The sequence below is a fragment of the Hylaeus anthracinus genome, unplaced genomic scaffold, assembly GCF_026225885.1.
Source record: "Hylaeus anthracinus isolate JK02 unplaced genomic scaffold, UHH_iyHylAnth1.0_haploid 11985, whole genome shotgun sequence".
In the NCBI taxonomy this organism is placed as follows: Eukaryota; Metazoa; Arthropoda; class Insecta; order Hymenoptera; family Colletidae; genus Hylaeus; species Hylaeus anthracinus.
This window is the reverse complement of record NW_026534333.1, coordinates 290,097-305,947: the sequence shown is the minus strand read 5'-3', so window position 1 is coordinate 305,947 and position 15,851 is coordinate 290,097. Positions and strand designations below refer to the sequence as shown.

Below are 15,851 nucleotides of genomic sequence, written 5' to 3'. Positions count from 1 at the left end.
ATCTTGTAAACAAATGTATTTACACGTGTTTATACCAGTGTTAGGGATGCCCAGATTTTTCATCTTTTTATCCCATCGAGTTTATCTTCGGTTTATGCTTATTTTCCTAATCCTCGTAGAGCAGGTTCCAGATAAAGCGATTTTCAGGCTGTTTATATAAAACGAGAAGTGCGATATACGGGCTTCGCGAAATGTAGACGTTAATAACGTTTCTATTGAAATATAAAGAAAAACGTTGGGTGGATCATCATTTTGTCCCGCGATGTAAATAAATCTAGACGAGAAGCGCGATGTTTCCGTCGATAGTTGGTGCCAAAAACGACGCGTCTTAACTGTGCGTCACGGGCAAGGTTCGACTCGGTGGTTAATTTCACGATTAGGTCGCGTCAGCCATGAAATGTAGAAAAAAAAAAATATGTAGAAAAATATTTGCATTTCAGGAAACGACGTATGCGTCGAACAAGGAAGAGGGTTACGACGTTGCGACGTTGACGGTAAATGCAGGGTACGGTGAATGTTGGAGAAAACAGAATGTCCAGCGAGCAACCGCGAACGAGCGCCGTTGCGACCAAAGGTAAGTCTCGCGCGTTTCTTTTTTCTCGTTCGTTCCGCTTGGTGGCGTCGTCGCATCTTCGAGTAGGAGAATCGGCAAAAATAATGGCTCATTTTCACGTGTTACGGGCTATGCACTTTTAATTCCGTGACATAAGTAGCAACGAAGACGTATTATTATTACTAGACTGCGGATTTTATGCATTTTATGCATTTTATGCATTTTATGCATTTTATGCACTTGTACAAAATGAAATGAAAATATTAGTATATTAATTGTAGAATACATGTATTCGATATAAAATCCACAGTCTAATTACTACTACAGCAAAAGTAAAATACATAAACATCACGACCAATTATTTAGTTGCAAATTGGGTCGAACCATTTTATTCTTAATTTCTATTATTTCCATCTCGAGTAATTTCTAAATAGTCGTTGGCGTTATTACGATCGTAGATTAAATTTTCGCGATGAAAAGAGAAAATGATAAACGGAGAGACTTCGTGTACCGAGTCACAATGTTCGTCGGTAAGTAACAAATTTATATCGCGACAATTAAGTTACGTTGAATGTCACGGCATTAAAAGCCATGACTTTATGTTGGGTGGAAACAAACCTTAAGCGAGTCGTTGGTTAGTGCTGCGCGATCGTCGGCTGACCGTGCGTACTTTTTTCGAACTATAGACACCATAGAGGGATCGTAGATGGCGTACTACATAGATTCGTGCATCGAACTGGACATCGTGCGTTCCGTGAGACGGTCACGTGAAAATCTAAAGAGAACTACGTGACCGCGGTAGGAGCGTGTAATTTTATTGAGGGACGATAGGGTAAGGGGAGGGATTTTTACACATAAAAATTGCTTTGGTTTGCGTGTATTAAATTAGAGCAAAAATAAAATAAAAATTTGTTGTTCGACGGATCAACGAATGTATACCGATTTAGATGCAAAGATTCACGTCCGAAAGTTACCGAGTGTTAATTTTTGTTACGCTCTGAACGTGAAAGATTCCGACAAGAGTTTCGCCTCTGTAAAAGTAGACACTCTGTGATTCCATGGTCGCTCGGTCCCGGGCAGAGCGGGGACGTTGGCGAACGCCAACAGCTTTCGCTTTACGGCTGATCGGGGAATCATTGGCGCGCTCTCGACGTCAACGCGGAGGTTTCATTCATCGTTTGGTATATATTTTCGATCCGTGCCACCCCTTCCCTTTCGCGATCGCACTTGTTGCCATTGAGCGTCGGGGCAAGTCGTGCGCGTGCATAGATCATCGATGCGACTACCACGCGTCGCAACCAAAGAGATCATACGTGTGTATACACCTAGATAGAGTAGCCAAGACGGTCGAGAAAGTATCTGTATAAGTATCTGTTTATCCGTATAATCTGAAAATGGAACAAATTTACTTGGTTGTCCCAAGACATCGAAATCTATCAAAACTTTTATTACCATAATTCTATTCAAGATTTTCCTATTTTTCAACTACATCCAATACTGTGCATAAAATCGCGTAATTCCAGTGTGTGAATACCTTGCGAAATACGATATAATAAACGTAACCGTGTAAAGGCCTGAAAGGAGTTAGCAAAGGAGTAGACGAGATCTGCAGATGAAACGAGCGTAGCAAGAGAGGGAACGAGACGCGCAGAGTAGTTATTATTTTCGACGAGTAGCTATTTCGGAGCTCGAACGATTTACCGACCCGGTCGTGCGGTGTTGTGGACGGGTGGGGGCCGAGGGATGATGACGAACGGACAGGTATAAATAAATATCGAAACGTAGCGGGGATCTTTCGATCCGAAATAGATCGTCGATCGTCGTGATCCGTGATCCGTCATGCGTCATCCGTCATCCGTCATCCATCGGTCGTTCGTCGTTTCGAAGCCAATGATTTTGCGACGATGCCGTTGAGCGGGGGGCGGGGGGGGGGGAGGGAGGGGACATCGCGCGCCACGGCGGCGCAACGTTTGTCGCACGGACATACGGTTCGAGATTTCTATTATTAGACGGCCCGATCGGGTATACGGGCATCGTCAAGGCCGCGCGGCGTTGCGAAACGATTATCGGTGGCACATGTTACGACCGCGCCACCAACTAAGTACCAACCGAGCCGAATCGACCGACCGAGACGATACGAGCCGACCTGACAATCAGTGGAGGCGCGATCGGTTCTCTATCGTTTGCGTTTCCCCCTAATCGCGCGCGAGCTCTCGACCGCGTTGTGCTCGTTGATCACTAATCGACCTGGAACCAGTGAAATAATGCAATCCTTAACGCGTCGATAGTCACTAGGAATCGACGTTAGACTTTCCTATTCCTATTCCTACCAAGAAAAATAACGATCACTTTGTCATTACCAAAATGTTATTTATTGACAAAATATATCGAAACTTATTTCTGCATAAATACCGCACCACTTTATATACTCGTATTACTTAACGACAAGAAACGTGAAATTATGAAACAACGGCCCCCGCAGTTTTTTTTATACGTGGTCTTTAAGGGTATTCCAGTCCTCGGAATGGATCGATACAGGGTCATCGATTCCAAACGTAAATAATGCCCATTGATCCACGTTATTTTTATCGATAATTTCGCTCGAGTAACCACGCGATGTCTACGAGCGAATGAAATTTATTTCGCGGTCAAATAGGTGGGAACGGAACACGCGTAAATAAATCCACGCGTCGCCGTTCTCTCGCGCATGAGACTTGTGTAAACAAACGCTTATTGCTTTCAAGTTTTGCCCCGAAGCGCATGTAACGCGAGACTCGTCGACTCGTTGATCTATCTCGCTCGCTCTCGCTGTAATCCTTTCGCTTTTCTCGTCAGACGGTTAACCCGTGGCTCCGTCACATCTCGAGTTCAGAATCTCTACTGAATCAGCTTTGGAGTACGTTCACGTTTCCAGTTTTCACCCTCGAAAGCGGAAATAATTGAATCGACCGTTTAAGAAAAAAGAACGGTAGTTTTGGAAAGGGGATCGCTGAAATATCCTTTTCGATTGCTATAGCTGACAAACATTGCCAGATGTTTGTTTACTTGGTTCCGTTGGCATTTCGTCTAGCGATAAAATGGGTGTCCCGTAGGTCAACAGGTGCGTTTCGGTACGTAGGCTATGCGTCGACTTGTCATGTGCGAGCCGTGCCGCCTTACGATATGCCCAATCGTAATTAACAGCATCAGAAAGATTCCTATACCTTTGAGGGTCATGATCTTGCGCGTATCGTGCTCGGGCGACGCTGTCCACAAAAGAAACTCCACCACGTCCTTTGCCATTTGCGACTCGGTGGCTGGTACGCCGTCGTCGTACTCGACGCATCCTTCGAAGAACATCTGCGAAAGTAGGAAAGAAGTAGCGCGTTTGCCACTTTCCTATAACTTCTATTATTAAAAGTACATAAAAACGTTGGCTGAGCTATTTTATTGTTGGCATTTGTTTCGTTAACGTCAACGTCAACGTCAACGTCAACGTCAAACTTACCGGCGCCATCGTGATGATACCTCCGGGAAAGTAAACGTTAAACTGTTGACCCTCGCCTAAACGCACGCCTGCTGGCGGCTCGTACCAGCCAGTCAGCAAGGAGAACATGTAATCGGTACCGTGCTTTCGCGCATAAATCAGTTGCGAAAGATCCGGTGGATAAGCGCCGAAGTTTGCTGCCCTGGCTGCTTCCTCGTTCGGAAACGGTGATGGGATTCTGTCGGACAGTTTCGCTGGCCTCTTGTAGTAGTTGCCCCCCTCGTCGGGCCCATCATCCACCTGTTACAAGTAAAACTCGTACGATTCCCCGAATTTTAATCGAGTAACGGATAAAAGCAACACGCAATTTTGAGTAATCCATTCCGAAATTTTCCATTCTATAATATTACCCAAGTTTGTAATTTTTATTTTTCGACTAGCGTATAAACTATTTTTCACATTTTCGATTAGGAATTATTCGAACGACACGAATTTATTCGAGCGTTCTAATGCTCCAGTTGCGACTATAGTATCCTGATAGCGAAGATGGTTGCTTGGTTTATTTTACTTACAGGATGTGCTCGAAATTTCCACATTCACTTGATAAACACTGTTGTGCGGTCTGTTGCGAAACGATTCGTTGACCGCGAGGGCAATCGTTTGTTTTGATATACTGCATATGCGTCAGCAATTTGCCTCTTCGTAATTTCTGAAGTCTTAGGTACTGTTCGATAAATAATAATTCTTGAGTGAATTAAGAGAGGCTCGGGAATAATTGATCGTTCGTTCTTAACGATCGAGCGTAAAATCCGTCGAAATAGTTTAACATTTATTTACGTTACGACCAAATCTATACATACGTCGTTGACTACCGCGTTCCTTTGACTTCTTTTTAAACTATGCGATAGAATTTGCACTCGACGATCAACAGAAAGCAATTATTTATTCCCGATCGTTTGTTAATTTAAAAAATGTCAATTCTCCATAAAAATAGGCTAGCGGTATCCCGTATCGCGATCTCGTCAACAGTGTTCAAGAAATAAAAGTGGAGATTCGAAGGGAAATGTGAAAAGTGAAAGATAGCAAGCGGTGAAAAGAAGTGGTTCGTTTCGATACTCGGTGCGAATATTAAAAGAAAATTGGAAAGGGAAGTGATTAAGGCGCGTAACCTCGAACTCTTTGGCGATAGCTTTGACCTCCTCCGTGGTGTGCGTCACGTCGATCAGATCGAGGAAACGAACGTATCGCAGGCTGTGACACGTGTAGCACACGGTTCTGTAAACTTGCCATCCCCTTCTCACGGCGGCGTGATCCAAGGATTTCAACACGCGTTTGAACTCCCAAGGATATCTTGGCAACGAGATCGTGGCGGTGTGCGCCTTGACCGATTCATCTAGGAAGTAGCAAACCCCGCCACACCCGACGACTATTCCCGCGACGATTCCCAGCCACGCTTTCCTCGCTTTACCACCAATGGTGGCTTTCGGTGGTGGTTCTCGTACCACCAAGTACGCGACATTCGACGAATCGAACGGATTCTCGCGACGAAATGTACTACGGTACGCCGTTGACAGAGAACGTATTGCTCTCGCGAGCGTTGTCGCCATTGTTTCTTCCTCGAATCGTCGCTTGACAAAAAACAGTCGACGAGTGAACTTACCTCGGGGCTCGGTTCGTCTCGTTCCGTCCTCCCCTCCATCTCAAGGCTACGAGTCCCTTGTTTTTCGTAATGGAAATATTTGAAAGACATCCGTGACCGTTAGACAAGGGGGCCAACGTGGGATGGGGACTCCCTGCAGGGTTCCAACTATATTCTTCTGCTTTGTTCGTAATCTTCGTACGAATAGCGATCATCTGTTTGTCTTCGAACACGGTTTCTCGTAATCTGTATCCAATTTCGATCGAATATCGCTTATTAATGATTTCCCTCGGGCCTGTGACGCCGTTAAGACGGCCCTGAGTTGACAATCACCGCTCCTCGTCGACGCAAAAACATTGCTAAACGCGCGTCCACCTCGTTCTTTCGCAAACGTACATGTTCCCGCGGTTACATAACGCTGACGGCTAGCGTTACACAACATTTTACAATAATAAAAGCGTCGAGTGTATTTCCGCAACGTTATAAATAAACTACTCGGTTATGCTTGGCATTATGCATGCGCACATATTGGCGAAGCTTGCGTCGAATCGGACTCGCTCTTTCCTTGTCCTTTCTCGACGGCACCTGCGGTTCAGCCATCGAGACATTCGTCTCGCGATTCGTGCTCGGACAACGACACGCATGCTCGACACCCTAACCTAATATCGTTTAACGGAAGTTTAGCGGAGGTTACGGAGAAATGAAAGAAAAAAAAAAAAACACAACTTTTACATGCTGGTTTAACGATAGCAACGATCGTTTTCGTGAATTAAGCGATACACGGTTCGTTGGAAGGATGTCGATGAATTGGCGGGGTGAATTACTTTGAAAGGGTAGGCGTGTTAACGTCAAGGACTCGGCGATAGCGAAGGAACAACGATAACGTTACGAGGCGATAATCGTCGTGACCACCGGACTCGTCTAATAATAGGTAGCCAACGTATCGATCCGCCACCGCGAAAGACACTGCTCTCGTCGAACTAAAACGCGTTAGCGACAGATTGGTTCGTCGACGGAGAACCGAAACGTCGTTATCAACCGGCGCAATAAACGACGGCTATTTATACATGCATCATAATTCCACGAGCTTCGATGATAAACGTTGCAAGGATTATCCGTTGGAACGTTCATATTTTTGCAGGTTGATAGTGACAAATATTTGAGAGTGGAGTACAAGTATCGTAGGGTTTCGAAAGAAATAAGTCGACGGGTGTACGCGTACGTCTCGCAAATATTTGCGTCGAATTACTTTACCGACCAAATGGAATCTACACTTTTCGATCGAACTGAAACGAATTATGTTTGGATGCGAGTCGTCTAGCCGACTAGCCGCGTTAACATCGACAACAGTTGCTATTGGAAAACGATTTATCGGCATTTGTAAATCAAGCGTTTTCATCTAAACGTAATCTGTAAAAGTTGTGCGTACACCGAATGGATAGGGAGAGGTAAAACAACGTCGGGTGATTACAACACGCGTATAACAATGGAACAGACGTTTATTAGACGCTGGTTCACGAGGAATTGGGAATTGAAGCGGAACTAAAAAGTGCGTGTCGCGTGACCAACTGTCGGACGCTTCGTGCCTGTGACCAAAGTAAGAGGCGTGACAAGGGTGCGATTGAAAATGATCAGAGACAAATTACATTCGATTCTCTGAACCCATTAAAAATCTTTAATGTATCGTATAATATCGTTGACTATAACATTTTCATGTTTTTTCCTTCAAGTAAATCGATTCTGATGTACGACGATGTATACGAAATCATGTACATTATACTAATGTAATACCGGCAATATTTCGTTGGTACAGCTGTCGCGAAAAACGTTGAAAATCCGGAAAAGGGTGCGTTACGTTTTGATCGTCTGGTTTCGCGTTTCCGCGCCACGAAGAAAACGTGCGCTCGATTACGCGTACACTTAGGCCGCGCCCCACGCCTGCCTCCCCGACCCCGATCCTCGTCTAACCCCGCACGATTCTTCGGTGTTCCCATAGCAGCATTGACCGATTCTATTTACGTAACGTTCTTGTTTTCCTCCCTTGTCCGTCCTCGACGATCTTCGGGCAATTCTCGGTGCAACGTCACAGCTACAACAGCCCACACACCCGCTATACCACCGCCACTGGTCACATCTTCCGTTCCCTAACGGTCCCGTCCGCCTCCAATTCTTTGCTATAATACCTGTGACCGCGTCGCGTCTCGTCGCGTCGCGTCGGATACCAACACGCGTAAAACAGTCGCGCAAAGTTTATTTTCATCGGCTACCATTTATTTTCGTTCGGTTTGCCGCCGTTCCCCAAGGATGCTAGAACGAACGGTCTGGCGTACGCGCTCGATAAGCGCGAGGACGCGTTCCCGGTAGCGTGGGATCGGCTGGCTACACGCGGAGCCAGTCACGAGTCGATCACGAGGCGGAGGACAACAGCCACACGAGCGCTTCGGCATCTATCTGCTGGTTGCAGGCTCACCGCGACACCAGATACACGTTTCTCCAGCGATCGATAAGGTTCTCGTCTAAACAAAAATTACGAGTAACTAGATGTTTATGCATTCGAAAGACGAGCCATACGTTCGTTTAAACTTCAATTCCTTTCCTGTATCTGTAAAAATATGAATTTCCGTAAACATCCACTGGCTGGCAATAACGAACGAAAGGAAATCATCTTATTCGTTGAGTATGGCTTTAATGAAAAAACAACGGCCAGGGTAGCTTTATCTTATACTTGTATAGAATTTATATCGCTTCCATTTTATCACGCAATGTGTGTTTATATCCTTAAATACATTCTTAAATATATCCCAAACGTAAAGATGTATGCATATACATACACGTAGATATACATGTACGTATGTTTGAGCAATATTTTGCTCATGCCCGCGTTCGACACGCGGCTAAATTTGAATGTAGGGAGTTCGGGCGTTACGCCGAGGAACGCGGGCAAAGAAAAGGTCGCTTTCACCGCGATGGAAACTGCGAGGAGGAACGCAAAAGACGACGATGATCCATATATTTCGGGTCTATTCAGAGCCGGGCTTTGGTATCCTGCCAAATCTATTTTTCCGAGCGAAGGCGGGATCGCGTATTGTGCCCATGCTAATTTCGTCGCGTCGTAACGCACTCCGTTCCTCGCGGTGTGGGTGTTTGGCCCTCGCCCCTCTCTTCGCTCCCCGAGAGTCTTCACCGATCGTTTACGCGCTGCCAGTGTTCCGTATCTTGTACATCGATGTTTCACGAAACGTAATCTCTGATTACGATTATCTGTTGCGACACTACTTGGCTACTACGGTTGCGCTAACGTTAGTATTGGAAATTTGGAATTTCAAGAAATGAGAGGAACGTGCGATTCCGAGGTTGGAATCTGAAATTCGAAAATGAAAAAAACTTGGAAAAACGAGGATTCCGAATTTGGAATTCCGTTTGGAATGTTGTTCCCACGCTCGCAAGCGTGGAATACGGTCCGTCTCGGGGCCAGCACCGAAATCCTTTTCATCGGCTGGACAGAACGACGGGAAAGAACGCGTCAATCGATCGCCACGGCTATTTCTATTTTTATCACGGCAGCTCGTTGCTACGCGAACGGTGGCGTTCGCGCTTCGTCGCTGGTTCGACTTTCGCGATTTCAGACACGAGAAGCGCGTTTTCTTCGGTCGTCTTTTCCTCCCCTAACTTGCACTTTCTCTTACGTTTATCTTCGCGTTCCCTTTCGTTATATCGACGGTTTTTTTTTTTTTTTTTAGATCGGTTTACCCGCTTAATCCTTTGGTGTACTCGCAAACATCCGTTTTTTCTTTCGATGCAAAATATATATGCTCGATTTCGTCGTTACGATATCTATAATTCTGCACAGTTTTTTTTAAATAACCCTACGGCGGGTTTTCCAAATGTCACGCGTAGTTTAAATTAGAACCCTACTTCCGAAGCTAGAAGCAGGACTGTACACTGATGCTATCTAGCGGGTTTTATTTCTACTTGGTGAATTCCTTATAGGTAAAAAATAGTTGAAAAGGAAGTGAAAAATATTACAGAATTATAAACGTTAAAAAGTATACATATACACCTAATATTCTCTTTATCTCGAGCATCTAGAATATCGTTCGAGAATAGTCCTTGGACGGAAAATACAAATATCGATAGAAATTGTCCGAAAGTAGATATCTCAATGGAAAGGAAAAAGTTGGAGGCTGGGCCAACTATCGGCCCTGAGAAATGTCTCGGGTGTAAGTACTCGGATTCCGCGGTGGAAACGAGCATCTTGCCGATTTTTTCAGGGCAACGGGAAGGTTGTGTGCGTGTACCACCGAGGTTGCGTAGGAGGCGCCAGAGTCGTGCACGCGCAGACCTCGTGGAAGGTACGCGGAGGTGCACGAGACGGGAGGGGGTAGTAAACATAACCCAGATCCGCAAACGGTGCCATCCAGCCGAAGGGAGACGAAGAGAAGAGGCGGAACCAATAACCTAGCCTAATAGCGCGCCGTGAAAGTAGACGTTGCTTCGCGCAAAGGTCACCCTAGACAAGTCCACGGACCGAGTATCGGTTCTATTTATATCTCTCGCGTCTTTTACCCCACCCTCTTACTCCTCGCATCTCCTGACCCTTTCCACCCGTTCTTTTTCTTTTTCCACTTTTCTACAATCTCTCCAGGCATCCGTCTGCCCAACCCTCCTCTGTTCTTAACACCCACCCAAGTCGACTAGATTTCACGATTACCTCTTTTTTCAAAAGTAAATTTCACTTTTTGAAAGTTCAATTCATCCATACCACGTGTTTTTTTGTTATCGATGAGTGTTTCAATCGCGAAAGGCATATCGTATGTTTCCCTTCCGTGATTCGCACCGTCACAGGATCTCCTTTTTCTCATCACAGTCGTCGCCGTCGCCGTCGCCGTCCCTTTCGTTTCCAGTGAGTCAGGAGAGGCGCCGCTGCGCCGTGTTGGGGTGGCGCCAACGCGTTACACGAGTGACACTCGTCACACGTTTTACGGTTCTTGGAATATTTTGCAGATAAGACGCGAACCGCTCCCGGTGTCAACGTTTACCGCGGACATTTACAAATATCCTGACACAAAATTCTTTGTTCATCAACCGTGTACTATCGCGACTCGTGTCTCATGTCATGGCATTGAAATTGGTGACTTGGAAATGAACATTTATTTCTGCGACGTAAGTCACGACTTTGCCGACGACAACTCGGTCGATAAACGAACAATTTCGCACGGACAAATGACGTGCTTGACTTTTAACATTTTTTAAGGAACTGTTTATATACGAATAACGATAGGATGAGTAGAAAACGGAAAAACGTCGTGAAAACGCATTTAAATCTTGATCGCATCGAGACTGATGACTATGGCGCGCGAAAACGGACCTCGACGATACATCGTGCGCGAGAAACTCCACATGAGCGTTCTTCCGCGTCCAAGTTTCTTCGCTCTCTATCCACGCTGTTCTGACGTCTCGCGCCTCGTCGAAACAAGCATTTCGTATGCCACGTGCTTTTTTTTTTTTTTTTTTGCCCCCGTTTTTTCTCGTTACCTCCTCGTTTCCTCCGTTCGCGGTTCGCTGTGTTTTCGACGAATTCACTTTCTCCATCGGCTACCAGTCGCGGTATCCCGCTCTAATGCCAGGAAAACATGGACGTCGGCCGCGCATCGAATATTAATACGTGTTTTTGCACGTGTAGACGTTTATTTTTGCTCGTATTTTTAGCAGTCGGTATTTTCGAACGGGACCGCCACTATTTTTGTCCTAGCACGCCATACGGCGTATTACCGCCGACCACCTACCAAGAGAATTCTCTCACACTGGCACACGCAAACGCACGCCAGCGCAAAGAGAGCGAGAGAGAGGGCCAGTGTACACGCGTAGACTGCACACAGTCGCTTTTATCAGCGCCCCAGCTTGGCAATTCTCGCTCATTCCAGTTGACAAATTCGAGGGTGTATCGAGGTAGCGTTGGTAGGACATCGCGAGCCTCCGGACGTTCGGAACGTTCGTATCGATTCAGCTATTTCGAGAGGAAAGCAGTTGACGGCATAATTGCGCGAACACCTAATTAAATGGAGTTACGTGATCAACTACGCAAATAAATGCTGTGTTTCAGGTTTGTCGCGTGACTAACGCGACAGAGTTGGTGGATTTGCTTCTAGTCGCAGTCGACGAGAGGCGAACGAAAATTTCATCCGAGGTAACCATTTAACGAGAGTAACAAGTAAAAGACGAACAATTTCGATCGGAAACATTTAGGTATTTATTTCGTTGATATTTCCAAAACGGACGGTGAATCTCCGTCGAAACGAGTTTCGTCTTTCATTCGTGTTGTCTTGTTTACAAAACAATGTCGTCCACTCGGTTATCTCGTCTGTTATTCCGCTTCGATACGATACGAACACGTTCAATGGAACGAAACGAATAAGAAATTACGATCTCGATTAGACGTAACGGTGGTTTTTATTCTGCTCGTCGAGGACACGAATGCCGTTCCAGTTCGAGTCTTCCCAAGTGCTATTTCGAAGGGGTGAAAGGGCCGTAGCTAGGTAAGTCGCTAAAAATAACGTCGGTACATCATATCGAGCGGTCGTCTATAAATAGTAGGAAGTGACGAGAGACCCTGGATGGATTAGAGTCACGAGTGGCGCTACCCATTGCGCGCCATCTTTTAGAAAAATCTTTGCACCTACACACCGATTCCTCGTCTTCCTCGACCCCTACCGCCCACCATCGTATATTTTTTCACCGACGCGACCGATCGAAGCGGTTCCAGTTTCCAGTCCTATCCTCCGATATCGGACATGTTCGATGCTTTTGAAAAAGCTGATTCTTCAATTGATTCTGAAAGAATGGTATTATATTGTTATATGGATTAAGATGAATATTAATTGCAAGAAATAATTTGTTGTTTTCGCACTCAACAACGAGATAGCATCGAGCGTTACAGTTTGGATTGTTGAAAATATCAACGAGCATCAAAGATACCGTTGTTTTAATATTATTGATATCGATCGATTGTGATCGGTTGATCCGTTTACTCTTGGTGGATACGAGTCGGCAATTGGTGGGTGGGGGGCAGACGTCTCAAGTCTGAAACGTCTTCGAGCAGGTGGTTTCTGGCTGATCTGTGCAACGCGAACCGCTGCGATCACGGCCAAACTTTTCCTAACGACTGTTTTCGATTCGATCGATACTCGTACTCGGTCTCCATCGCCACCATCGCTCCGCTTTCTCGCGTCCAAGTTTCTTCCATTCCCTTCCCTTCGATGGAAAGCTTCCGACCTCGCGGGTCACGAGAAATCCACCTTCCAAAAATAGGAGACAAGGTCATCCCGCTCGCGGCCCCCTCCTCCCCCTTCCCCATTCCCTTCCCTTCCCTTACCGCAAGCTACACCCCGAAGCCCGAGCATTATCGATCGACCGAATGATAGCCAAACTGTCCGAGTTAAGCCGGAACGTCTGACTCCTCCCATAGACGGGTATAGGTTTAGGACGTGCAGGATTTTTTCGTTAGAGGGGTAACTCGTGCGAACATCCGACACTCGGACAGTCTAGATACAATTTTGGAATTACAATTGGGATTGTAATTTTTATTTGCCAACTGCTGGATAAACGGTCGTTTATCTTTTATTCGAAATTTCTATCTGGATAAGAGTTTGCCCATATCTGGTGCGAGATAATTGCAATCTGCGCGTGGTGTCGTTAACGTTTGCGACACGGCTGTTGATTACCGTTGGCGTTACGGCGAATCAAAGGGCGAGAACGACAAGGACGGCTGTCGATAACTGAGCAGTTTCCGGGAACGGGGTGCGTGCATTCCAGCCCACGATCTTCCGGCGGTCCGAGATCGAGCATCTCTCTTCGAGTCGCGAGCATTATTGTCGCTTCGCGTCTTTCGAGCATTTCGAATAATATCTGTAAAAATCGAAAAATGGTTGTCTGGGTCACTAGATTTTAAAAATCATAATTAACCGACTAACAAATAAATCTATTTACCGCTAACACGTCATTGATAACTCTCAAAGTTCGATAAGTCTAATCGTCGTCCAAGATGGTAAAATTTCAGCCTTTCAGCACGTTCCTCTCTTGAGATGCGACCAATTTAATATTCGAGACACGCATTCTGAGACCGATGGGTCGCGAAGAAATATATGCGATAAATTAATTCTCCTCGTTCATTGTGGTTGGATAATAATAAAGTAAGAAATTTAGTCTTTAACATCGGTGAAAGTAAAAGGGATGGGAATCCGAGTCGAATCGAGTGGTGTATCATTGAGATGAAAACAGTGAACGCGGACACCGAACGAGTTCGAATCGGTCGTTTGTAGCGATACGACGCGACGGCGACGGCGACGGCGACGTCGACGTCGACGCCGACGGTACGAAAGGAACAGAGAAAGATGGGAGGACAAAGCTGGGAGCGTTATTGGCGGCGAAGACGGCAACGGGAGAGCAGCGCGATGGAGGGTGGCATATAAACTGGTGGGCGGTCAAAGAGCAGGGAGCGGAGAAGGGAGCGGTTTACGATTACGTTGCTGGCTACAGAGACAGAGACAGAGCGATCGAGAGTCCGTGGAGGGACAAAAAGAGCGTGGACGCAACGATACCGGGTCTCTATAAATAGTAGAGATTCGCGAGCCTCACGAGGCAGGGCGCTGTCATCGCGTGACGGATGGGAGGAATGCGAATGAATCGCAAAAGAAGCGGCAGCGTGCGACGCGCGCAGTTCCTTTTCGACATCCGTGCTGTGTGCGCGAGCGCGACGAGAATTACACGACCTATTCGCGAACGCGACTAGATCTCCGAATCGTCGCGACGGTTTAACACGGTGTTTGTTCTTCGTGGTTATCCATCTGATAGTGCTTTTTTTTTTTTTTTTTTTATCATCACCACAGTGATTCACGGTAATATTCGGTGGTGCTCGGTGATATCGAGATATACAGTGGCGTGTCTGCTGGCGAAAACGCAGTTCAAGAGTCGTATTCATCGGATGGTCGAATAAGTGCGTGCAACCGTAGACGCAGACGTCGCGAGCGAATGACAGTTCGTTCGAAGGAAAGGTGTATTTTCATAAAGGTTTGTTTATCGTGTCGCAATTTTTAACGCGTCGACTGGAAGTGGAGTGTAGAGGACGACGCAAAATTTACCATTTAATGTTGCCGCATCGAAAGTCGCGACTTTACATCACGTGAAAACGAATCCTTAACGCGCGTGGTTGCGGCTGACTGTCCGACCACGCGTCCCCCACTTCCGACTCCCCTTTGAGTCACGGAACCGACGCACAGTGGGGCACATTTGCATACGAATAATAATTTGACCAAAATTATGTCTGGATTTTAATCGCATAGCGATAACAAAATAGGAGACGACTACCGCGCAGAATTTCTGCACTAGATAATTCACTTTTGCTCGACGTTTCAGTCCAAATATTCCACTGTGCAACGCGTCTTTATCAGAGATAATACAAAATATTTATTTAAATCAGTGTTTCTCAAACTGAATTCCGCGGGACGCTAATCGCCTCATGGATGAAATCTTTTCATTCATAATTTACCGATAAAGCTTATCGACCACATGTATGGACATTATCGTTTTTGTTTTTTTTTTTTTTTTTTTTCATTTTGATTACGTACCGAATTACTACCTATATAAGATGAATGAAACGTACTTGAACGACAAATGAAGTTATTTTAAAAGTTCGGTTTTCAAAGAAGTTACGTATCGAGGAATATTCAGCGTTATAAACACTTGTTGTTCTATTACACAAAGTCCTTTTCTCCAAACACTTTCGATGTTCAATTAGTTGAAATAACCGAGGTTTCACTGTATTCGAATAGTCCCAGGTCTCCATTGGTCGCTATCGTATTTTATTTACGCGAGGCTCCATTTACTCTCGATCTTTACCTCTGTCCTTTTTACCCGCGCTCAATGGCGCTCTTTCGAAACGACGGAGGCGCGCTATTCTCGTCTCGTCTCGTCTCGTCTCGTCTCGTCTCGTCTCGTCTCGCCGAGGGAAACAGCCTCGTTGCGAGCTAGCCGTGTTTGTCAACTTGAAAGCGATTTCCGATACACCGGACACCTGTTGTTCCTTGTCCGTCACGTTCCTATGAGTTGCTGCGAGCTCTCGAAGCCACGACACGCGTTAATCTCTTTCCCTCCGCAAGGGGGATTCCACCAAGAGTTACGTACCGATTTTAATGAAA

The 15,851-nt window shown here is 45.8% G+C and overlaps 2 protein-coding genes across 14 annotated transcripts in view; one reads left to right on the top strand and one right to left on the bottom strand.

The window, feature by feature from the left end:
* LOC128886541 (histone deacetylase 4) overlaps nucleotides 1-15,851 on the top strand; it is a 40,108-nt gene that overhangs the window by 4,000 nt on the left and 20,257 nt on the right. For 8 of the 12 annotated variants that reach the window (XM_054141492.1, XM_054141495.1, XM_054141503.1 and 5 more), the window contains one exon: nucleotides 441-574. In XM_054141492.1, coding sequence (XP_053997467.1) covers nucleotides 499-574 — 76 coding nt within the window. In that variant the 5' untranslated portion in view covers nucleotides 441-498. Of the gene's footprint in view, nucleotides 1-440; nucleotides 575-14,323; nucleotides 14,725-15,851 lie in introns of those variants that run through there. The other 4 variants (XM_054141499.1, XM_054141496.1, XM_054141500.1 and 1 more) reach the window with 2 other exon arrangements.
* On the bottom strand, nucleotides 2,799-5,740 carry LOC128886555 (uncharacterized). Of its 2 annotated transcripts, XM_054141533.1 has the most exons (4): nucleotides 5,189-5,740; nucleotides 4,041-4,319; nucleotides 3,599-3,892; nucleotides 2,799-3,475 (listed from the first exon to the last, which is right to left on the bottom strand). In XM_054141533.1, the coding sequence occupies exons 1-3, from the start codon at nucleotides 5,624-5,626 to the stop codon at nucleotides 3,647-3,649; spliced, it is 963 nt and encodes a 320-aa protein (XP_053997508.1). In that variant the 5' UTR covers nucleotides 5,627-5,740; the 3' UTR covers nucleotides 2,799-3,475; nucleotides 3,599-3,646. The 2 variants fall into 2 exon arrangements, with proteins under 2 accessions (XP_053997508.1, XP_053997507.1); XM_054141532.1 differs by having other exon boundaries at nucleotides 2,799-3,892.

Bases quoted from the DNA above. Each gene is read 5' to 3' on its own strand.
- LOC128886555 (XM_054141532.1), bottom strand. From the start codon at position 5,626: ATGGCGACAACGCTCGCGAGAGCAATACGTTCTCTGTCAACGGCGTAC. The intron at 4,320-5,188 runs GTTACGCGCCTT...TACTTGTAACAG, and splicing joins CTATCGCCAAAGAGTTCGAG to GTGGATGATGGGCCCGACGA. The intron at 3,893-4,040 runs GTAAGTTTGACG...CTACTTTCGCAG, and splicing joins GTATCATCACGATGGCGCCG to ATGTTCTTCGAAGGATGCGT.